Here is a 23,814-nt window from a genome sequence, read left to right on the forward strand (position 1 = left end):
GTTGGTTGCCTCGGATTTCGTTGGCGTGCCCACGTGACCTCGCTGCTAATTTTGTGAAAACAAAGGGCGATCCATGCGTTCTACTCAGTGCTAATACTACAATTACATGTAATTGATTACTGCGTATATGTGTTTATTTTGCGTTTTTCAGTTTCAAATCTCATTGCCTCGGTTTTCGTTGGTTTCAGATTTTGCCGATTGTTTTTGGACGGATTATTGACGAAACCGAGGTATCACTGTATTTGTATTGTTGTGAATCACGTTTGTTCAATAAAAAAATGTTTCCCAGTAAAAAAAGAAAATAAAACCAGTGGTCTCCATCGGCCCAGTCTCCCTCCCCCTCCAACCGGACTCGACCCCAGGTATGTTTGAAAGAAAGACCCTTTGCATTAAGGGATTCCCTCTTATGAAAATTATAGCAAAGGAACTATTCAGAATACAAGTACCAATCTCTCCCACCCCCGACTCAATGCAACCCCCCCCCCCCCCCATTTAAAAAAAAAATCCCTGATGTCTAGTGGAACCCCTCCTTCTCTCCTTCAATCGGTTCAGTCTGCCACATAAGGGAATCTTTACCTTATATGGTAGACTCCACCCACACTACCAAATAGGGGAAAGGTTCCGTTATATGGCAGACTAAACCTGGTCGATGCATCCCAGGATGGATCAAGTGGGTCAGGCACTGTCATTTTCAAAGATGGCATCATTTTTATTTATTTATTTGTTACATTTTGTATCCCACTTTTTCCCAGTTATTAGTAGGCTCAAAGTGGCTTACGTAGTTCCGGAGAGGTGGTTACAGACTCCGGTGTGAGCAAATACAGTATAGGGGTACTATTACAGTGACAAGTACAGTAAAGAAGTATCAGTAAATAGGTTGGGGTGATTCAGACAAAATGTTAGGGTGTGATCATGTGTCGGGATTGAAAACTGTTCGTTTCCTGATTAAAATGCCATATTTCATTATTTGATGTTTATGTCAGATACTGTGGGGTATGCCTTCTTGAACAGGTGAGTTTTTAGTTTTTTTTCAGAATTCTAGATGATTATTTGTAGATTTCAGGCATTTTGGTAGAGAATTCCAGAGCTGTCTGCATATGTATGAGAAACTTGACGCGTATGTTGATTTATACTTCAGGCTTTTACAATTTGGGAAATAAAGAGTTAAGTACATTCTGGCTGATTCAATTATGTTTCTAATTGGTAAGTTGATTAGTTCAGACATATAGCTCGGAGCTAGACCATGTATTGTTCTGTGAACAAAGGTACAAATCTTGAAAGCGATACTTTCCTTGATTGGTAGCCAGTGTAGTATTTCCCGGAGGGGTTTTGCGCTTTCAAATTTAGATTTTTCCATCATCAAGGAAGGAGCATCGTTTCTGCCTTATTAAGGTACAGGAGCCTTGGGGGCCTAGGGGAGGTTTTGGAGAGGGGGGTGCCATTAAACACTATAGAATTATTTTTTAAGTCAGGGGAAGGTGAACGATGGGGTACGATTGTTGGGGGGGGGGGGGGGGAGGCAGGGAGAGATGCCACTATACACCAGGGATTTTTTTCTTTTTTTAATAGATGGGGTCTGATTTGGTCAGGGTGGGAGAGATTGGTACTGTGTCCTGAATAACTCCTTGGCTATAATTTTCATAAGAGGGAATTCCTTAATGCAAAGGGCCTTTCTTTCGTATATACCTGAGGTAATTATTAAGCTCTTTATTATGCATTTTAATATGCTTCCACTGATGACATCACTAAGGCAGCGGGGCTAACTTTAGTGCAAAACCTCTTTTTACATTTAGCAACCCACAGTAAGAGAGAGATTCCTGGAGACAGCATGTAACAGGATAGTGCAGTTGAAAATGCCCTGTTAGCGTCCAAGACGAAACCGGCTATTTTGGGGGCATTCGGGAGTCAGCATGTAACCGGTTAAGTGCCAAAATTCAGCACTTAACCAGTTAATAACTGCATAAATAGGACCAAATAAAAAGTAGTCCCGTCTTTATACGGTTCTTTATAGCTGGTTGAGTGCCAAATATTGCTCTTAACTGATTATGACTTATACGGTCTGTGCCAGAGCCGGTGGTGGGAGGCAGGGCTGGTGGTTGGGAGGCGGGGATAGCGCTGGGCAGACTTATACAGTCCGTGCCAGAGCCGGTGGTGGGAGGCGGGGATAGTGCTGGGCAGACTTATACGGTCCGTGCCAGAGCCGGTGGTGGGAGGCGGGACGTGGTTGGGAGGCAGGGATAGTGCTGGGCAGACTTATACGGTCTGTGCCAGAGCCGGTGGTGGGAGGCGGGACGTGGTTGGGAGGCAGGGATAGTGCTGGGCAGACTTATACGGTCTGTGCCAGAGCCGGTGGTGGGAGGCGGGGCTGGTGGTTGGGAGGCAGGGATAGTGCTGGGCAGACTTATACGGTCTGTGCCAGAGCCGGTGGTGGGAGGCGGGACGTGGTTGGGAGGCAGGGATAGTGCTGGGCAGACTTATACGGTCTGTGCCAGAGCCGGTGGTGGGAGGCGGGGCTGGTGGTTGGGAGGCGGGGATAGCGCTGGGCAGACTTATACGGTCTGTGCCAGAGCCGGTGGTGGGAGGCGGGGATAGTGCTGGGCAGACTTATACGGTCTGTGCCAGAGCCGGTGGTGGGAGGCGGGGCTGGTGGTTGGGAGGCGGGGATAGCGCTGGGCAGACTTATACGGTCCGTGCCAGAGCCGGTGGTGGGAGGCGGGGATAGTGCTGGGCAGACTTATACGGTCTGTGCCAGAGCCGGTGGTGGGAGGCGGAGCTGGTGGTTGGGAGGCGGGGATAGTGCTGGGCAGACTTGTAAGGTCTGTGCCCTGAAGAGGACAGGTACAAATCAAGGTAGGGTATACACAAAAAGTAGCTCATATGAGTTTATCTTGTTGGGCAGACTTATACGGTCCGTGCCAGAGCCGGTGGTGGGAGGCGGGGATAGCGCTGGGCAGACTTATACGGTCCGTGCCAGAGCCGGTGGTGGGAGGCGGGGATAGTGCTGGGCAGACTTATACGGTCCGTGCCAGAGCCGGTGGTGGGAGGCGGGACGTGGTTGGGAGGCAGGGATAGTGCTGGGCAGACTTATACGGTCTGTGCCAGAGCCGGTGGTGGGAGGCGGGACGTGGTTGGGAGGCAGGGATAGTGCTGGGCAGACTTATACGGTCTGTGCCAGAGCCGGTGGTGGGAGGCGGGGCTGGTGGTTGGGAGGCAGGGATAGTGCTGGGCAGACTTATACGGTCTGTGCCAGAGCCGGTGGTGGGAGGCGGGGCTGGTGGTTGGGAGGCAGGGATAGTGCTGGGCAGACTTATACGGTCTGTGCCAGAGCCGGTGGTGGGAGGCGGGACGTGGTTGGGAGGCAGGGATAGTGCTGGGCAGACTTATACGGTCTGTGCCAGAGCCGGTGGTGGGAGGCGGGGCTGGTGGTTGGGAGGCGGGGATAGCGCTGGGCAGACTTATACGGTCCGTGCCAGAGCCGGTGGTGGGAGGCGGGGATAGTGCTGGGCAGACTTATACGGTCTGTGCCAGAGCCGGTGGTGGGAGGCGGAGCTGGTGGTTGGGAGGCGGGGATAGTGCTGGGCAGACTTATACGGTCTGTGCCAGAGCCGGTGGTGGGAGGCGGGACGTGGTTGGGAGGCAGGGATAGTGCTGGGCAGACTTATACGGTCTGTGCCAGAGCCGGTGGTGGGAGGCGGGGCTGGTGGTTGGGAGGCGGGGATAGCGCTGGGCAGACTTATACGGTCCGTGCCAGAGCCGGTGGTGGGAGGCGGGGATAGTGCTGGGCAGACTTATACGGTCTGTGCCAGAGCCGGTGGTGGGAGGCGGAGCTGGTGGTTGGGAGGCGGGGATAGTGCTGGGCAGACTTGTAAGGTCTGTGCCCTGAAAAGGACAGGTACAAATCAAGGTAAGGTATACACAAAAAGTAGCACATGTGAGTTTATCTTGTTGGGCAGACTGGATGGACCGTGCAGGTCTTTTTCTGCCGTCATCTACTATGTTACTATGTGTTAACCGGCTCCCATATACCTGGAAATTCAAAGCTGGAGCCCACACATGGCCTGTCATTAGATTTCCAGGTATAATGCTGGTAGAGGTCAGCAAGACTCTGTATATGCATCTGAATTCTGGCCTTTGTATCGTCATCAGCTGATTATGTCCTGTACCAGTTCGTTTTGCTGAACAGGAACATACAGAAACCATAAATCTAACCCACCCTTTTGATAAGATACTTCAGAAGGAACTACGGGCTTCTCATCAGAGCAGCTAGGGGTTTCATTGAATCAGTCAGCGCTATGAATGAATAGAGAAATAACACCCCTGTGGCAGGTTGGGGCAGTTGCTCCCCATCTCCTTCACCCTTTTACGCTGCCGTCTTCCATGTAAGTTGTACCATTGAAATCATTTGTCTAGTGATACTGAGCATTTAACACCTGTTGTATAGCTGGAATGTTTGTGCGTCAGTAAATCCTCTCCCCCTTCCCCTTATATAGTCTAAAGAGCATTAATAGGGTATAATGTTCAAATTTCGGGTAACAGATGATGTGGGTAACTCAAAGAAATAATATAGTACTCTCCCTCTTTAGACTTTAATAATGACTCTCATCCCCTTACAGCATCCTGGCATCAGCCTCTTACATAGAAACTTGTCGGCTCTATAGTAAAGACCTTCTAGACTCAGTGAAGCCAAGGTCTGAGTGTGTAGAAATATTGATCCAGTTTAGTAGCTGAAGGATCAGCAGTGATCCTGCAAGTTGACTCTCTAGGGCCCCTTGATTAGATGATAAAATTATGTTTGACTAGTTCCAGTACCAGGGTGCTCAAAGTGAAGTATAATAACCCCCATTTATGATGGAAGCAGTAATAGTTCCTCCCTCCCGTCCCCTCCCCCATCATAAGCTGCTTCCTGGGTATTTTTCTGAGAATATAAGGGATAAACAACTCAGTTTTCTTTTTGTACCAAAATCAGGCTGTGAAAGGATAAATCCTGACATATTATCAAGGATTAAACAAGAGGAGGAGCCATCTGTCCAGGAAATGCAGGAGCCAGAAGATTGTCGCTCATACACAGGTGAGTAATTACAAAAATACTGTAGAGAGTAATAGGGTATATTCAGAGCAGAGCACAGCTGAATAATAATAGATACTGTACAGAGTAAGAAGAGGTATTGAAGAGCATAGCTAAGTGATGATATGCAGTAAGAAGAGGTATTACAGAGCACAACTGAGTAATAATAGATACTGTACAGAGTAAGAAGAGGTATTGAAGAGCATAGCTAAGTGATGATATGCATGAAGTAAGAAGAGGTATTACAGAGCACAGCTGAGTAATAATAGACACTGTACAGAGTAAGAAGAGGTATTGAAGAGCATAGCTAAGTGATGATATGCATGAAGTAAGAAGAGGTATTACAGAGCACAACTGAGTAATAATAGATACTGTACAGCGTAAGAAGAGGTATTGCAGAGCATAGCTAAGTGATGATGTGCATGAAGTAAGAAGAGGTATTACAGAGCACAGCTGAGTAATAATAGATACTGTACAGAGTAAAAAGAGGTATTACAGAGCACAACTGAGTAGTAATAGATACTGTACAGCGTAAGAAGAGGTGTTGAAGAGCATAGCTAAGTGATGATATGTATGAAGTAAGAAGAGGTATTACAGAGCACAGCTGAGTAATAATAGATACTGTACAGAGTAAGAAGAGGTATTGCAGAGCATAGCTAAGTGATGATATGCATGAAGTAAGAAGAGGTATTACAGAGCACAGCTGAGTAATAATAGATACTGTACAGAGTAAAAAGAGGTATTACAGAGCACAGCTGAGTAATAATAGATACTGTACAGAGTAAGAAGAGGTATTGCAGAGCATAGCTAAGTGATGATATGCATGAAGTAAGAAGAGGTATTACAGAGCACAGCTGAGTAATAATAGATACTGTACAGCGTAAGAAGAGGTATTGCAGAGCATAGCTAAGTGATGATGTGCATGAAGTAAGAAGAGGTATTACAGAGCACAGCTGAGTAATAATAGATACTGTACAGAGTAAAAAGAGGTATTACAGAGCACAACTTAGTAGTAATAGATACTGTACAGCGTAAGAAGAGGTGTTGAAGAGCATAGCTAAGTGATGATATGTATGAAGTAAGAAGAGGTATTACAGAGCACAGCTGAGTAATAATAGATACTGTACAGAGTAAGAAGAGGTATTGCAGAGCATAGCTAAGTGATGATATGCATGAAGTAAGAAGAGGTATTACAGAGCACAGCTGAGTAATAATAGATACTGTACAGAGTAAAAAGAGGTATTACAGAGCACAGCTGAGTAATAATAGATACTGTACAGCGTAAGAAGAGGTATTGAAGAGCATAGCTAAGTGATGATATGCATGAAGTAAGAAGAGGTATTACAGAGCACAGCTGAGTAATAATAGATACTGTACAGAGTAAGAAGAGGTATTGAAGAGCATAGCTAAGTGATGATATGCATGAAGTAAGAAGAGGTATTACAGAGCACAGCTGAGTAATAATAGATACTGTACAGAGTAAGAAGAGGTATTGAAGAGCATAGCTAAGTGATGATATGCATGAAGTAAGAAGAGGTATTACAGAGCACAGCTGAGTAATAATAGACACTGTACAGAGTAAGAAGAGGTATTGAAGAGCATAGCTAAGTGATGATATGCATGAAGTAAGAAGAGGTATTACAGAGCACAGCTGAGTAATAATAGATACTGTACAGAGTAAGAAGAGGTATTACAGAGCACAGCTGAGTAATAATAGACACTGTACAGAGTAAGAAGAGGTATTGAAGAGCATAGCTAAGTGATGATATGCATGAAGTAAGAAGAGGTATTACAGAGCACAGCTGAGTAATAATAGACACTGTACAGAGTAAGAAGAGGTATTGAAGAGCATAGCTAAGTGATGATATGCATGAAGTAAGAAGAGGTATTACAGAGCACAGCTGAGTAATAATAGATACTGTACAGAGTAAGAAGAGGTATTGCAGAGCACAGCTGAGTAATAATAGACACTGTACAGAGTAAGAAGAGGTATTACAGAGCACAGCTGAGTAATAATAGACACTGTACAGAGTAAGAAGAGGTATTGCAGAGCATAGCTAAGTGTTTATATAGTTCACAAAGTAAGAAGTATTACAGAGTCAAGATAATGCTCATAGGTACTGTACAAGGTAAGAGGAGGAGTTATAGAATAGAGCTGATTATGTTTATTCCAGCACTTTATATACCACCGTTACTTAGAACAAGGTCAAAGCCATAGGAGCCAGCTCTGTGGGTACTTGAGCACCCCCAATATTAAGCAAACTCCTTGACTGTGACCAGGGAGAGGTCATTTCTGTTGGATTTAGCACCCCCTAATGATCTTGAAACGTTGGCTCCTATGGTTAAAGCGGTTTACATAAAGCAGTATTTAAAAGTCAGAAAAGAACTCCCTTAAAAGAGGAAAGAACCCATTCACCAGTGGCGTACCAAGGGGGTGGGGGCGGTCCGCCCCGGGTGCACGCCGCTGGGGGGGGGGGGGTGCCGCGCGCCTGTCGGCTCTTCGTTTTCATGCTCCCTTTGCCCCCGGAACAGGTTACTTCCTGTTCCGGGGCAGAGGGAGCATGAAAACAAAGAGCCGGCAGGCGCGCGGTGCACCCCCCCCCCCCCCTCAGCGGCGTACACCCGGGGGGGGCATCTCGCTGTTCCGGAGGGGCGCTGCACCCGGGGGGCGGGGCGCATCGGCGATAGAGAGTTGCACGGGGACAGAAATCCTACCCATCCCCGCCCGTCCCTGCTGGAATCTTACCCGTCCCCACCCATCCCCGCTGGAATCTTACCCGTCCCCACCCATCCCCGCAAAAATTTAACCCATCCCCACTCATCCCCGTAAGAATTTAATAGTACATAAAAGAAAGTTCCAGTCAGCTCCCTTTCTGGATTTGAGCCACAGCACTGTAGGCAAGGACGGACCGGAAGTTGGAACTTGGAACACTCTGGTGCGCACATGTAAGATTTGTCTCTGATTCACTGGGATTGTGTGCTGAGAGGCCACCACATGCACGCGCCAGTAGGTCAGGTGACATCTGATTCTCGTGCCTGTGTCAGAGCTGAGGTCTGTGCACCAGCCTGGGAGCAAAGAGGATTAATAGTAACATAGTAAGTGACAGCAAATAGACCTTATCGGTCCATCCACTCTGCCCAATAGTCACACTCATGATCAATTCATCATTAAATCAACGAGTGTGATATTATATACTTGATTATGGTCTTTCTTTCGTGTTTCTAGAACAAAGACCACAGGAGTCTATCTGGCCCCATCCTTATGTTCCAACTGCTGGAGTTGCCATCGAAGCCCACTCCAGCCTATTCATGTTCTCATTTGTGGGACACAGACCGTAAAAGTCTGTCCAGCACTGTCCTCATATTCCAGCCACTGAAGTTGCTGTCTAAGACCTTTCCAGCCCATCCTACACCAGATTGCCATGTATGAGACACAGAACATACAAGTCTGCCAGGTATCAGCTCTAGTTCATCACAGCCAGAGTCGCCATCTAAGCGTCATTTGACACATCCACACACATGCAGCCATTTAAGGTTAGCTTTTATATAACTTCCATTTTCTAATTAGAGATCCTCTGTGTTCATCCCACGCCTTTTTGAATTCCGTCATCATTTGTGACTCTACCACCTCCTTAATGGAAGACTTTCCACATTTATGCTGTTAAATCAAGGAAGAAGAGGAGGAGACAGCACTCAAATAAATTGGTATTCGGTAGATGAGAGGCTGGTGCAGGTGCAGCTTACACTTCCACGGGAAGCCCACAGAACTGGTTCCATCCCCACGGGAACCCCGCAGGAACTGCCTCCGTCCCCGCGGGAATCCCGCAGAACTGCTTCCATCCCCGCGGGAACCCCGCAGGAACTGCCTCCGTCCCCGCGGGAATCCCGCGGGTTCCGCGGGATTCCCGCAGGGACGGAAGCCGTGCAGCTCTCTAATCGGCGATCCGCCCCAGGTGTCAGCCCCCCTAGGAACGCCACTGCCATTCACACAGACCACACGGCAAGAAAACTGTCACTCCAAGGGCAAATTGAAAGCAAGTTTTTAAAGAAATAGATTTTCAGGAGCAACTTGGACGGAGAAAGCTCAGATCTGATGTACGGTGGGAGGTTGTTCCAAACGTTGGGGGCGAGAAAGAAGAATGCAGAAGATCTGGTAGAGTCATAGTGGGCCTGTTTGGGGGAAGGGAGGACTAAACAGTTGGCATGAAGGGAGCAGACAGGGTTATAAGGGATAATAACAGAGGAAAGATAGGGAGGATGACCAGCATGGAGGACCTTATGGGCAAGGGCAAGGATTTTAAACCAAGATCGGTAGAACAGAGGGAGCCAGTGCAAATGCAAGAAAAGAGGGAGGGAGCCAATGCAAAAAAAAAAGAGGGGTAACATGATCCAATAGCTTGGCTTTCATTAGAAGACGAGCAGCAGAATTTTGCAAGGTTTGAAGTCACCGAAGATGGGTGGGCACCAATTGACGGATTCTTTAGGAGAGGAGTCACAATAGCTCTTTTCCTATGGAGAAGGGTAGTTAGTGGGGTCCCTCAGGGGTCTGTGCTGGGACCGCTGCTTTTTAACATATTTATAAATGACCTTGAGATGGGAGTAACTAGTGAGGTAATTAAATTCGCAGATGACACAAAGTTATCCAGGGTCGTCTCGTCACGGGAGGAGTGTGAAAGATTACAAGAGGACCTCGTGAGACTGGGGGATTGGGCGTCCAAATGGCAGATGAAGTTCAACGTTGACAAGTGCAAAGTGATGCGCGTGGGAAGGAGGAACCCGAATTACGGCTATATCATGCAAGGTTCCGCTTTAGGAGTTACGGACCGAGAAAGAGATCTGGGAGTCATCGTGGATAGGACGTTGAAATCTTCAGCTCAATGTGCTGCTGCGGCTAAGAAGGCGAATAAAATGTTGAGTATTATTAGAAAACAAGCATGAGGATGTTATAATGCTGTTATATCGCTCCATGGTGCGACCGCACCTGGAGTATTGTGTTCTATTCTGGTCGCCTCATCTCAAAAAAGATATAAAGGAATTGGAGAAGGTGCAGAGAAGGGCAACGAAAATGATGAAAGGGATGGGACGACTACCTTATGAGGAGAGGTTAAGAAGGCTAGGACTCTTTAGCCTGGAGAAAAGGCAGCTGAGGGGTGATATGATAGAGGTCTACAAAATATTGAGTGGGGTAGAGCGGACAGATGTGAAGCGTTTGTTTACGCTTTCTAACAATAATAGAACCAGGGGACACAAGATGAAACTAGAATGTGATAGGTTTAAAACAAATTGGAGAAAGTGGTTAGACTCTGGCCTTGCTGAGTTTAAAGGGGGTCTCGACAGATTCCTGAAGGAAAAGTCCATTGATAGTTATTAAATTTGGGGGTTTTGCCAGGATCTTGGGGCCTGGATTGGCCGCTGTCAGAGACAGAGTACTGGGCTTGATGGACCTTTGGTCTTTTCCCAGCGTGGCAGTACTTATGAGGGACACTAGCTGTGACTTAACTGGTTGAAATCAGATGAAAGAGAAGAGACAATCCATGGCGTGTCTATTTTAGCCAGGAAGAAGCGGATCCAGAAGGCAAGTTGTGAGATGTATCCAACCCATCAAATTTGAAAGAGAAGTGAGAGATGGAATGAACCCCACGATGTACTCAGTGTAGATGAATCAGGTGGTATCAGAGAAGGATGGGGGGGTGGGGAACCCTAGGAGGAATAGTGATTTGGGAGCTGTGCTGGGCATTTTCAGACTTGGTTTGATTGGTAACTGAGGTTACCTGTGTCCTGCTCTTAATATCTTCCTGATACCTTATTGACTCCTTTATTCTATTTCACCCTCCTTTTTTATTCTATCCTATTAGCACAAAAAACAAACAAAAAAACTGTCCTTTCACTTGCAGAGGGTCTGACCTCTATAAGTTCCTTATCTGTCTTTGTCCTATTGCCTATATTGCACTGTGATTTTATATTTTTATTGTCTTAACGGGATTTTAGAGAATTGTGTTTTGACTGTGCTAGTGATTTCATCTTTTTTATGCAGGAATTGTCTTAAAGGTGTTTTCATTGGAACTCTTTTTTAACCTGTGCCAAGTGTTTTAAACCTGTGACTTAATCTGGTGACTGTTTTCATTAGAATTGTGTGTTGAATCTACACTGCCAGAGGCTTAATTGGATCAATTTTGGTTACATAGCAGCTGGTGACTCATAGCTCTGGAGGAGGGGCAATTTTGTTTTAAGCCTTGTGGTAGAATCTAAATTTACCTTGTGAGCTGGGAGCTGCGCTGGGCATTTTCAGACTTGGTTTGATTGGTAACTGAGGTTACCTGTGTCCTAGTCCCTCCCACCCACCCCTAGGCAAACTCCCTTTCTATAGGGCAATCAAGGGACAAGTATCGTCATTACACTTAATTGGTCAATCCTAATTCTTGTTATTCCCTCTCATAGTTCACCTTTTCACACTTGTGAATCACATCATTATGACCTTCATTCAGTGCAATATATGTTCTGCTTTAATCATAAAGCAAACTATCTGGAACCTTTGAGCTTGTCCTATCTGTCTCCAAATATCAGCCTTGAAAGAAGAGATCAACAAACTCAAGAAGGAATTAACTACTATTAAAGAAGCGTCCAGGATTATTCATTTCCCAGCTAATTTACCACCACCACTGCCTCAGAGAATGAAACATCAGAGGAATAGATGGGTCACAGTAGGCTCTGGTAGACTAAGATCTGTGACACAGAAACACTCGCCCTTCCAAGCTTTGCCCCAGTCAAATTCTTTTGCAGCGTTGCATCATTATGATGGCGAAAAAAGAAGTACTGTGGTAGAACCAGAGGCAATGAAAATAGCACAACCCCAGAACATCCCCCAACTAATGACAGAATTGTGAAAAGCAGAAAATTATTACTGCTCGGAGACTCCATTATCAGAGGCATTAACTTAGGAACACAGCTCAGGGATTCCAACATAGTGAAATGTCTTCCAGGATCTTCAGCTACAAGATGTACAGACCAAATACTGAAAGTGATCGAGAAGAGAGCGAGGCTTCAAACGCTGATGTTGTCATTCACCCGGGGACAAATGACCTGGCCAACAATAGCAAGTTTACAGCACAGAGAGCGTTCCAGAAGCTTGGGGAGGGACTGAAATCTTTGGTTTGGACTGTGGCTTTTTCTGAAGTAATTCCTACATTGGGGAGGGGAGAGGAAAGACTACGTAAAACAGAGGAATTCAATAAGTGGCTTGAGCCTTGGTGTAAAGCAGGGGCGTAGCCACGGGTGGGCCCAGGCCCACCCACTTTCCGTCCAGGCCCGCCCGCGTCGCTCGCAGAAATTCGTTCTCCTCCCCGCCAGCGCTGCATTCTTTTCTTCGATCGTCGCCGGCACTGCAGCGCTGCCATTCACACAGGCAGCTCCGCCCCACTTTGCCGCGTCCATCTGGCCCTACGTACACAGGAAGTGCATCAGAGTGGGCCGGATGGACGCAGCAGAAGGGAGCGAAGCTGCCTGTGTGAATGGCAGCGCTGCCGGCGACGATCGAAGAAAAAAACGCAGGGACCGAAGCTACCTTCTCTTGCCGGTTCAAAGGGTTGCTGGCAGTGTGTAAGAATCACTGCTGCTGGCTGAGTCTGACCTGAAATCCTTCCCTCTGCCATGTCTTCCCCCCAACTATGATGTCATTTCCTGGGAGGAACGCGCAGGAGAGGGAAGGCTTCTGGGTCATCAGCAGCCATGCAGCAATTCTCTCTTACATGCTGCCAGCAACCCTTTGAAACGTGCTGCGGTGCCGTGATGCTCCTGATGCTGCATGGAGGGGGGGGGGGGTTGGCGAGGATAAAATTGTTGGGCTGCTTGGGCATGGGAGTGGAGGGGAGGGAAAGAAAAGAGATGCTATACAGGGGATGTAGGAGTGAGGGAAATTGTTAGGGAGGGGAGGGAGAGATGCAGACTCGTCCTTCCCTACACCCCTTCCCGTGCACTCCGCTCCATGGATAAATCCTTCTTATCTGTTCCCTTCTCCACTACTGCCAACTCCAGACTTCGCGCCTTCTGTCTCGCTGCACCCTACGCCTGGAATAAACTTCCTGAGCCCCTACGTCTTGCCCCATCCTTGCCCACCTTTAAATCTAGACTGAAAGCCCACCTCTTTAACATTGCTTTTGACTCGTAACCACTCGCCTCCACCTACCCTCCTCTCTTCCTTCCCGTTCACATTAATTGATTTGATTTGCTTACTTTATTTATTTTTTGTCTATTAGATTGTAAGCTCTTTGAGCAGGGACTGTCTTTCTTCTATGTTTGTACAGCGCTGCGTATGCCTTGTAGCGCTATAGAAATGCTAAATAGTAGTAGTAGTAGTAGTAGGGGTGTAGGAGAGGGAGACATGCATGGGAGAGTAGAAGAAAGGGGATCTATTGGGATATGGGGGGAGAGAGAGGGATAATTGCTGGATGTAGGGTGGGGAGGGAAGGAGGGGTGAATGACAAAAGAAGGAGAAATGTTGGACCTGGGAGGGAGGGGAGGAAAAGGTACTGCACAGGGGAGAGAGGGATGAAGGAGAAATGTTACATGGTGGTGGAAGAGATGCTGCAAGGGGGGAAACAGATGTTAGACTTGGGATGCAAGGGTGAGAGAGAAGAGGAAAAGAGGGAACAATGTTGAACATGAGGGCGGAGAAGGGGGAAGAAGGAGGGAGATGTAGGATCCAGGGGTAGAAGACAGTGAGGGAGAAATGCTGGAATGTGGGTGGGAGGGAAAAGGGGGAGAAATGCTGGCCCCTGGGGGAAGGGGCAAGAGGAAAGAGAAAGGACAGGAAGATGCTAGGAGGGGATAGAGGGTGGAGAGAGGAGAAAGAGGGAGCAGATGCTGGGCTAGAAGGGTTGGAAGGAGGCAGACACTGGGATGGTGGAACCATGTGGAAGGCCAAGGGGGTGGTAAGGAAATGAACGAGAGGATGATAGTGATTACGGGGAGTAGATTGATGATGGAAGGCTGGAGAAGGAGTGAGATGGGGAATAGGAGAGCTAGTGGGTGAAAGAAGGAGATGGAAATCAGATAGGTATCTGAAAAGTAAAAAGGAAAAGGATTAGAAGATGAAATTTGAGTGGACAGAGAGCAGGAAAGAAAGAAAAAAAGATAGGAAAGAGCTAAAATGAAACAAACATCAATATGTCAGTGTAGTGAGGGAATGGAGAAAAGACAAATGAATAGCAGCTGCTTGAAGGAGAATTAACAGAAAGACAGGGAAGTGGAAAAGAGAAACTTGAACCAACATAATGGAAAAATAAAATGACCAGACAACAAAGGTAGGAAAGACATTTTATTTTGAATGTATTAACTGGAATTTGTTAGCTTGAGAAATGTGCACAGCGGATATCATTTTATTGTGTTCAGTAGAAAAAAAGAAATATATTTCTGATTTTATTTCTCCACTGTAACATGCCGAGGTTCCGAGTTCAATTTTTGTCTACATATTTTTATTTCTAATTTGTGATCCCTTGTTTTGTATTTGGTGAGAGTCTGGGCCATAGCATGTCTAACACTAGTCCCAACCCTTGCTATAGCTGGTGGGGATCCCCAACCTACATCAGCTGAGGACCTCCTCTAAAAGCAGCTAAAACTCCCTTCTACTAAGCTTGGCAGATGACGGCAACATCCTTGAGCCACCGATAACTAAGCATGCATGGGGTGCCAGGCATTGTTGCTATTGCTGCCTGCCAAGCTTGGTAAAAGGGATTTGTGGCTGTCTTCGAAGGAAGTTTTCAGCTGACAGAGCTTGGGGATCTTTATGAGCTAAAGTATATTTTGAATTGGGAGGTGCCAGGGGAGATGTGGAGAGTGCGGGGAGGAAGGGGGCAGAGACAGAGAGAACATTTTGTGCCCACCCACTTTGGGCTCAGGCCCACCCAAAATTGGCCGTCTGGCTACGCCACTGGTGTAAAGAAGAAGGTTTTAGATACATAGGAGAATGGGGTAATACGTGGAAAAACAACAGGTTGTACTGTAATGATGGACTACATCTTTCTGTGATGGGAAAAAGGATCCTTGTGAAGAAATTCAGACAGTATGTTTCTAGATATTTAAACTAGAGGGTGGGGGTGACAAAAGGAAACAGGGGATTTCGGAAAGTCACCCCCAGAATAAACATGATGGCAGACCTAAACGACACAGAGGGAAAGGTCATGTAAATGTAAAAAAAACACCCAAACTCACTAAGCACATGGAAAGCTATTTGCACAAACGCTCATAGTCTAAGTAAAAAGGTTCAAGACTTGCAAGCCCTGATGTTTGAAGAAAACTTGGATATTGTTGCTATTAAGGAGACGTGGTTCAACGATTCTCATGAATGGGATGTGACCGTACCGGGCTATATTCTTTTTAGGAAGGATAGAGAGGGCCAAAGAGGTGGAGGAGTGGCTCTGTATGTGAGAGAGAATATCAGAGCGGCTGAAATGCGGGGAACCTGGGGAAAAAAAGAAGCTTTATGGATCGTCCTGGAAAGAGAAGACGGTGCTTGTATCCACACGGGAGTTATCTACAGACCTCCTGCGCAAACAGAGAAGTTAGACAAGGATCTGATAGAAGATATTCAAAAGATTGGTATGAAAGGGGAGGTGCTACTGTTGGGAGATTTCAATTTGTCTGACGTGGATTGGAACGTCCCGTCTGCGGAATCGGAAAGAAGTAGGGAGATTGTGGATGACTATCAAAGGCCTTGCTCAGACAAATGGTGACGGAACTCACGAGGTAAGGGTCGATGCTGGATCTAGTGCTCACTAATGGAGGTAGGGTTTCCGATATCCGGGTGGGTGCCCACCTATGTAATAGTGGTCATCACACTGTATGGTTTGATATAAGGGGAAAGGCGGAGTGCGGACGCACAAAACTCAAAAGTACTGGATTTCAGACGTACTGATTTTGATAAAATGGGGGAATACCTGAAGAAGGAGCTGTTGGCGTGGGAAGGTGTAGGAGAAGTGGAAAAACAGTGGTCCAAGCTAAAGGCTGCTATAAATATAGCGACTGATCTTTTTGTGAGGAAAGTAAACAAAAACAAGAGAAGCAGGAAGCCTATATGGTTCTCCAAACAAGTAGCAGAAAAAATAAGAGCAAAAGAGGCTTTGTTCAAGAAATACAAAAGAACACAACGAGAGGATCACGGAAAAGATTATCACATTAAACTCAAAGATGCGAAGAGGGAAATACGGCTAGCGAAAGCGCGAGCGGAAGAAAAAATGGCTAAAGATGTAAAGAGAGGTGACAAGACTTTTTTCAGATATATTGGAGAAAGGAGAAGAGATAGGAATGGAATTGCGAGACTGAAAGATAATGAGACTGGCTATGTGGAGAGTGATGAAGATAAAGCGAACGTGCTAAACAATTATTTCTCTTCGGTGGTCACGGAGGAAAATCCTGGAGAAGGACCGCGGTTGGCTGCTGAGGGAACGTCTGGGAATGGAGTGGATACTGCGCCGTTTACGGAGGAAAGAGTTTATAAACAACTGGAGAATCTGAAGGTGGACAAAGCTATGGGGCCGGATGGGATACATCCCAGGATACTGATGGAGCTCAGAGAGGTCCTGGCGGGACCTCTTAAAGATTTATTTAATAGATCTTTAGAGACGAGAGAGGTTCCGCGAGATTGTAGATGAGCGGATGTGGTCCACAAAAGTGGAGACAGGGAAGAAGTGGGGAAACTAATAAACGACGACTTACCCTTTAGAAAAATGCTGAAAGCTCATCTCTTTAAGCAAGCCTACCCTAATGCCCCAACATAATCTTACCAACCTCCACTCCCAATTCTGTTCTGACTTAGATACCGACCTCCCATCTTTCTCTTCGCCATCTCTCCTTACTTTTATCCCTCCTTACCCCTTTTCTCGCAAATCATACTATCCTATCTTGTCTAACCTCTCTTTTCCTAGTCATATATTATCAAGCTCAACTTATCATACACTACCAAGCCCAACTTTACATTGTTTCACTACTGTTTTTGAAATTTCTATTCTATAACTTTGTATAGCAAATTACTATGTAAGCCGCATTGAGCCTGCATTGTGTGGGAAAGCACGGGGTACAAATGAAATAAATAAATACAGACTGGTAAGTCTCACATCAGTGGTAGGAAAAATAATGGAGTCGCTGCTGAAAGAAAGGATAGTTAACTTTCTAGAAGCCGACGGGTTACAGGACCTGAGGCAACATGGCTTTACCAAAGGAAAATCCTGCCAAACGAATCTTATTGACTTTTTTGACTGGGTGACCAAAGAACTGGATGAGGGACGTGCGCTAGATGTAATCTACTTGGACTTCAGCAAAACCTTTGATACGGTCCCCCACAGAAGACTCGTGAATAAGCTGAAAGGGTTGAACTTAGGACCAAAAGTGGTGAACTGGATAAGAAACTAGTTGACCGACAGGTGGCAGAGGTTGGTGGTAAATGGAATCCGCTTGGAGGAAAGGAAGGTGAGCAGTGGCGTTCCTCAGGGGTCGGTGCTGGGGCCTATTCTGTTTAATATATTTGTGGGAGATATTGCTGAAGAGTTGGAAGGAAAGGTGTGCCTTTTTGTGGATGACACCAAAATAGCCAATAGAGTGGATACCCTGGAGGGAGTAGAAACGATGAGAAGTTAAAATTTAATGCCAAGAAGTGTAGAGTAATGCACTTGGGGTGCGGAAACCCAAAAGAGAGATACCGAATAGGAGGGGAGAGATTAGTAAACTCGACTCAGGAGAGAGATCTTGGGGTGTTGGTGTCGGAGGATTGAAGGTGAAGAAACAATGTGACAAGGCGATGGCCGTGGCCAGAAGGATACTAGGCTGCGTAGAGAAGGGGCATAACCAGCAGAAGAAAGGAGATGTTGGGGGTGGACAGAACAAGGGTCTTGCTGGGAGTTAGGAGAGAGAGGAAGGGTATGGGAACAGTTGCTGGACCTCGGGGGGAGGTAGAAGATGTCAGTTCTTGGGGGGGCATGCATTTGTGGATTATAATGGTTCTCGGGGGGGGGGGGGTGCGCGGGTGGAAGATGATGGTTCTCAAGGGGCAGGCATGGGTGGAAGATGTCGGTTCAGTAAGGGGAGGGGGCATGGGTAGAAAATACCAGTTCGTGGTGGGGTCTGAGTGGAAGATGCCATTTCCGAGGGGGACACATGCGGGTGCACTCTTTGGGTAAATGCTGCTGGAAAAACTGGGTATAACCTCCTGCTTACTGAGTCATCTGTATGGGTTCGTCTCCTGCTTTGATGAAGTGCTGCTGACGCTGAGGCTCTTTATATTGTATCTAGTCCTTTATTTTAAAGGCAACAAACCTTTATATTAGAAAATTACATAAAAGTTAAGAGGAAAAGAGGGCTGCTCTGGTTCTCAAACATAGTAGTTGAAAAAAATAAGGGAAAGAAGGTTAGCCTTCTTACATTACAAGATGACTCAAAAAAGAGGAAGACAGGCAGAAATACTTCGAAAAGCTAAGAGAAGCTGGAAAGGTTGTCAGGAAAGCAAAGAGGCAAATGGAAGAAAAGATAGCCGATACGGTAAAATTGGAGGACAAGACATTCTTTATATATGTATATGACAGGAGGAAGTGCCATAACAGCATTGTGAGGCTCAAACCTAAGAGGGAGGAATACCTAGAAACCGGTAAGAATAAAGCTCAACTGCTTAACAATTATTTATGTTCTGTGTTCACGGATGAAAGGACCACAGAAAACAAATGCTAATGGGGTTGGATATACGGTAGACTAGGACCAATTCACAGAAGACTGTGTTCGTGAGGAGCTAGCTAAACTAAAAGTAGACAAAGCGATGGGGGCCAAAGAGCTCGGAGATGTTCTAGTGACTCCGCCATCTGACCTCTTCAATGCTTCCTTACAATCGGGGGTGGTCCAGAGAGCTAGAGAAGGGCAGATGTGGTCCCTCTGCACAAGAGCGGAAGCAAGGAGGAGTTTGGGAATTACTACTACTACTACTTAACATTTCTAAAGCGCTACTAGGGTTACGCAGCGCTGTACAATTTAACATGGAAGGACAGTCCCTGCTCAAGGAGCTTACAATCTAAAAAGACAGGTGTACAATCTAAAGACAAGTGTAGAGTCCGTCTGGTAGGTGATACTATATTTCATGAGAGGTTAGGTGCCGAACGCGGCATTGAAGAGGTGAGTTTTAAGCAGAGATTTGAAAATGGGTAGGGAGGGAGCTTGGCGTAGGGGTTGAGGAAGATTGTTCCAGGCAAAGGGTGAGGCAAGGCAGAATGAGCGAAGCCTGGAGTTGGCAGTGGTGGAGAAGGGAACTGACAGGAAGGATTTGTCCTGTGAGCGGAGGTTACGGGCGGGGACATAGGGGGAGATGAGGGTAGAGAGGTAGTGAGGAGCCGCAGACCGGGTGCATTTGTAGGTAAGGAGGAGAAGCTTGAATTGTATGCGGTATCTGATCGGAAGCCGGTGAAGTGATTTGAGGAGAGGAGTGATGTGAGTATATCGGTTCTGGCGGAATATAAGACGTGCGGCAGCGTTCTGAACGGATTGAAGGGGGGATAGATGGCTACGTGGGAGGCCGGTGAGGAGTAGGTTGCAGTAGTCAAGGCGAGAGGTAATGAGAGCATGGACGAGAGTTCGTGTGGTTTGCTCAGATAGGAAAGGGCGAATTTTGCTGATGTTGAAGAGGAAGAAGCGACAGGTCTTGGCAGTCTGTTGGATATGCGCAGAGAAGGAGAGGGAGGAGTCGAAGATGACTCCGAGGTTGCGGGCAGATGGGACGGGGAGGATGAGGGTGTTATCAACTGAGAGAGTGGAGGAAGAGGAGAGGTGGGTTTGGGTGGAGAGACAAGGAGCTCGGTTTTGGCCATGTTTAGCTTCAGGTGGCGGTTGGACATCCAGGCTGCAATGTCAGATAAGCAGGCCAATACCTTGGCCTGGGTCTCCGTGGTGATGTCTGGTGTGGAGAGATATAGCTGGGTGTCATCAGCATAAAGATGATACTGAAAACCATGAGATGAGATCAGTGAGCCTAGGGAGGAGGTGTAGATTGAGAAGAGAAGCGGTCCAAGGACAGATCCCTGGGGAACTCCAACAGATAGTGGGATGGAAGTGGAGGAGGATCCATGAGAGTGTACTCTGAAGGTGCGGTGGGAGAGATAAGAGGAGAACCAGGAGAGGACAGAGCCTTGGAACCCAAAAGAGGACAATGTGGTAAGAAGTAAATCATGATTGACAGTGTCAAACGCAGTGGATAGATCGAGCAGGATGAGGATGGAATAGTGGCCTCTGGATTTGGCGAGGAGGAGGTCGTTGCAGACTTTAGAGAGTGCTGTTTCTGTCGAGTGTAGAGGGCGAAAGCCGGATTGAAGTGGATCTAGGATGGCATGAGAGGAGAGAAAATCAAGGCAGCGACTGTGAATGGCGCGTTCAAGAATTTTGGAGAGGAAGGGGAGGAGAGAGATGGGGCGGTAGTTGGAGGGGCAGGTAGGGTCAAGTGATGATTTTTTTAGGAGAGGTGTGACTACTGCGTGCTTGAAAGTGTCAGGGACCGTTGCAGTGGAGAGAGAAAGGTTAATGATGCGACAGATGGAGGGGGTGACATTACAGACCTGTCAGTCTGATATCCATGGTGAGTAAACTGATGGAAATGGTTCTAAAGCAAAGGATTGTGAGGTTTCTCAAATCGAATGGACTGTAGGACCAAAGGCAGCATGGCTTCACTAGAGGCAGGTCATGTCAGACAAATCTGATTGATTTCTTTGACTGGGTGACCAAACAGTTGGACATGGGAGGGGTGATAGATGTGGTATACTTAGATTTCTGCAAAGCCTTTGACACGGTTCCTCACAGGCGACATAAATAAATTGACTGGGTTAAAAACTGGTTAAATGGAAGGAGACAGAGGGTAGTGGTAAATGGAGCTTGCTCTGAGGAAAGGGATGTTATCATTGGTGTACCACAGGAATTGGTCCTCAGGCGAGGGGGCATGTCAAGATGGTGGTGTGATTTGGCGGTGAGTGAAACGCTGTGTTTTTGCTGGATGTAATATTGGATTCCTCATGTAATATGACTTATTCAAAGAGAAAAGGGACAGTGAGGTTCTATCCCCCGCCTACCTCGACCCCCTCTTCAATCCAGCAGAGCCTAGACCGTTTCCTCACTGGAGCCTCGTCAAATGAATTGAGGGTGGCAATTCCCGTAGCGGAGGTTACCGGTGGAGCGGATCCTCTGCCGGGACTGGAAACATCTTTTTTTTTTTTGTTACATTTGTACCCTGCGCTTTCCCACTCATGACAGGCTCAATGCGGCTTACATGGGGCAATGGAGGGTTAAGTGACTTGCCCAGTCACAAGGAGCTGCCTGTGCCTGAAGTGGGAATCGAACTCAGTTCCTCAGTTCCCCAGGACCAAAGTCCACCACCCTAACCACTAGGCCACTCCTCCACTCTTTATCTCTCCCCCCCCCCTCAGATTCCAACATTCCTCCGTGCCCGGCACTAACAGCGACGTTGGGAGATAGTTTCCACACTACCAGAATTGCAGTGGGTGAACTTCCTGGCGAGGGCCCAGCGCCGCGGCAGAAACGCTTGAAGATTGAGGCCCATAACTCAGTCGGGGCCCCAGAAACAACTATGGAGGTTAGTCTTGGAAAAATTTGGTTAAAGCTTAATGAAATGGATGTGACTTTTCAAAAATCTTCAGGTGAGATATCTGCTTTGTCTCTAAAATTTGAAGAAGTGGTAAAGACAGTGGAAGTAGTGAAGGAAGAACTAACCACTCGGGTTAATTTGATTCAAAAAGATATGAAACTATTACAAGAATTTAACTCTATAACAGTTAAAGACAAATTGTCTCTTCATAGAAAAATTGAGCAGATAGAGAACTATAATTGGCGTTTGAATCTTCGCCTCTTGAATATCCCAAAAGTACCAGGGTTTTTACCTATTGATTTATCTAAAATGTATTTGCTTGAAAATCTGAAAATTCCCCAAGACTCTATTCCCCCAATTAATAAGATTTACTATGTTCCTAAAAAGCCTGAGAAAAATGAGGAAGACTACAGAGGTGGGGGTGAAAGTATTGATTTGGATAATATATCTGCTATTCTTGAACAATCGATAGAAAATGCTACGGACAGAGCTACATTATTAGTCTCCTTTGTATTTGAACAAGATCTCAGTACTATTCGAAGACTCTATTTTAAACATTCCAAGGAACTCTTTGGAGGTGGGAAAATATGGATTTATGCAGATGTTACCAAAACAACTCAAGAAAGGAGAAAGATTTTTCTGACAATGAAGCATGATGTGTTGGGGGTACATTCTTCCTTGCTTAGCCATGTAAATGCTCGATCCGATTTGGAGGGACTAAGTATATATTTTATACACCTGAACAATTGAAAGCTTTTCTAGATTTGAAATAGTTAAAATAACGTTGGATATTGTAAAATTAGAGGTATCACATGTAGCCTTTAATGCATTGAATTTTACCTATGATATTTCCTATTTCACGTCTCCCACTGATTGTGGTCTAAGAAAGCTGATTTAATCTAATTTTTCTTTAATAATTCTTTTCCTACTGGTATTTTTCAATAGCTGTGTTTCTGTTAACAAGTGTATGACTTGTAAAAGCGATGTTAAAAAATTATTATAAATAATTTTTTTTTAAAAAGGAATTGGTCCTCAGGCCGGCTCTTTTTAACATCTTTGTGAGTGATATTGCAGAAGACTGTCAGGTAAGGTTTGTCTCTGCGAATGATACCAAACTCTGTAAGAGGTTGGACACCCTGGAGGGTGGTCCAATAATTGGCAACTAAGATTTAATTCTAAGAAATGCAGGGTCATGACCTTGGGTTACAAGAATCCAAGGGCACAGTACGACATAGGGGGTGACGTGATTCTCTGTACAAAAGAAGAGCGGAACTTGGGGATGATTGTGTCTGATGACCTTAAGGTGGCCAAGCAAGTAGAAAAGGCGATGGTCAAAGACAGAAGGATCCTTGGGTGCATAAGGAGAGGGATGACCAGCAGGAAAGAAGCCCAACAGGAAAGAAGAATGGAAAGATATATAAACTGGATGGAATTGGTCTAGAGGGCGGCTACAAAATTGGTAAGCGGTCTCCGTCATGAAACATATAAAGACAGGCTTATGAAAATCAACATATATACGCTTGAAGAGAGGCGGGAGAGAGGGGATATGATAGAGATACTTCAGTGGCGTTAATGTACAGGAAGTGAGCCTTTTTTTTAAATGAAGGAAAACTCTGGAATGAGGGGGTATAGGATGAAGTTAAGAGGAAATAGGCTGAGGAGGAATCTAAGAGTATAGTCATTCACGGAAAGAGTTGTGGAGGCATTGAATGGCCTCCCAGTGGAGGTCGTGGAAATGAGGACTGTGTCAAAATTTTTAAAAGCGTGGGACAGGCATGTGGGATCCCTTAGGAAAAGGAGCTGTTAGTGGTTACTGAGGAGGGGCAAATTGGATGGGCCATTTGACCCTTATGTGCTGTCATGTTTCTATGTTTCTAGATATCTCTTCTTTAATCACTTTCAGACACATTTAACAGGTTCACTATAAACATTTCTGTCATATGTCTCCATAAGATGTTCTTTTTGTAAGTTAGGGTAAAGATAAACTTGCCCTGACAGTGGCCATGTTTCAGTAGGCATCTGGATCTAGGGTCGTTACTTCATCGCTGTTGAAAAAATTCCCTGACAACCACACATTATAACGTTCTCATTCAGACCATTTTTCAAGGTTTGTATCTACACACTATCATCTCCA

General features: G+C 46.1%; 1 protein-coding gene across 1 annotated transcript in view; it reads left to right on the top strand.

Annotated features, from left to right (window-relative positions):
* The window catches only part of LOC115463317 (oocyte zinc finger protein XlCOF6-like), a 44,469-nt gene that overhangs the window by 18,150 nt on the left and 2,505 nt on the right, over nucleotides 1-23,814 (top strand). The window contains exon 2 of the mRNA XM_030193723.1: nucleotides 4,967-5,068. Within this exon, the coding sequence (XP_030049583.1) occupies nucleotides 4,967-5,068 (102 nt within the window). The remainder of the gene's footprint in view (nucleotides 1-4,966; nucleotides 5,069-23,814) is intronic.

The sequence above is a fragment of the Microcaecilia unicolor genome, chromosome 1, assembly GCF_901765095.1.
Source record: "Microcaecilia unicolor chromosome 1, aMicUni1.1, whole genome shotgun sequence".
In the NCBI taxonomy this organism is placed as follows: domain Eukaryota; kingdom Metazoa; phylum Chordata; class Amphibia; order Gymnophiona; family Siphonopidae; genus Microcaecilia; species Microcaecilia unicolor.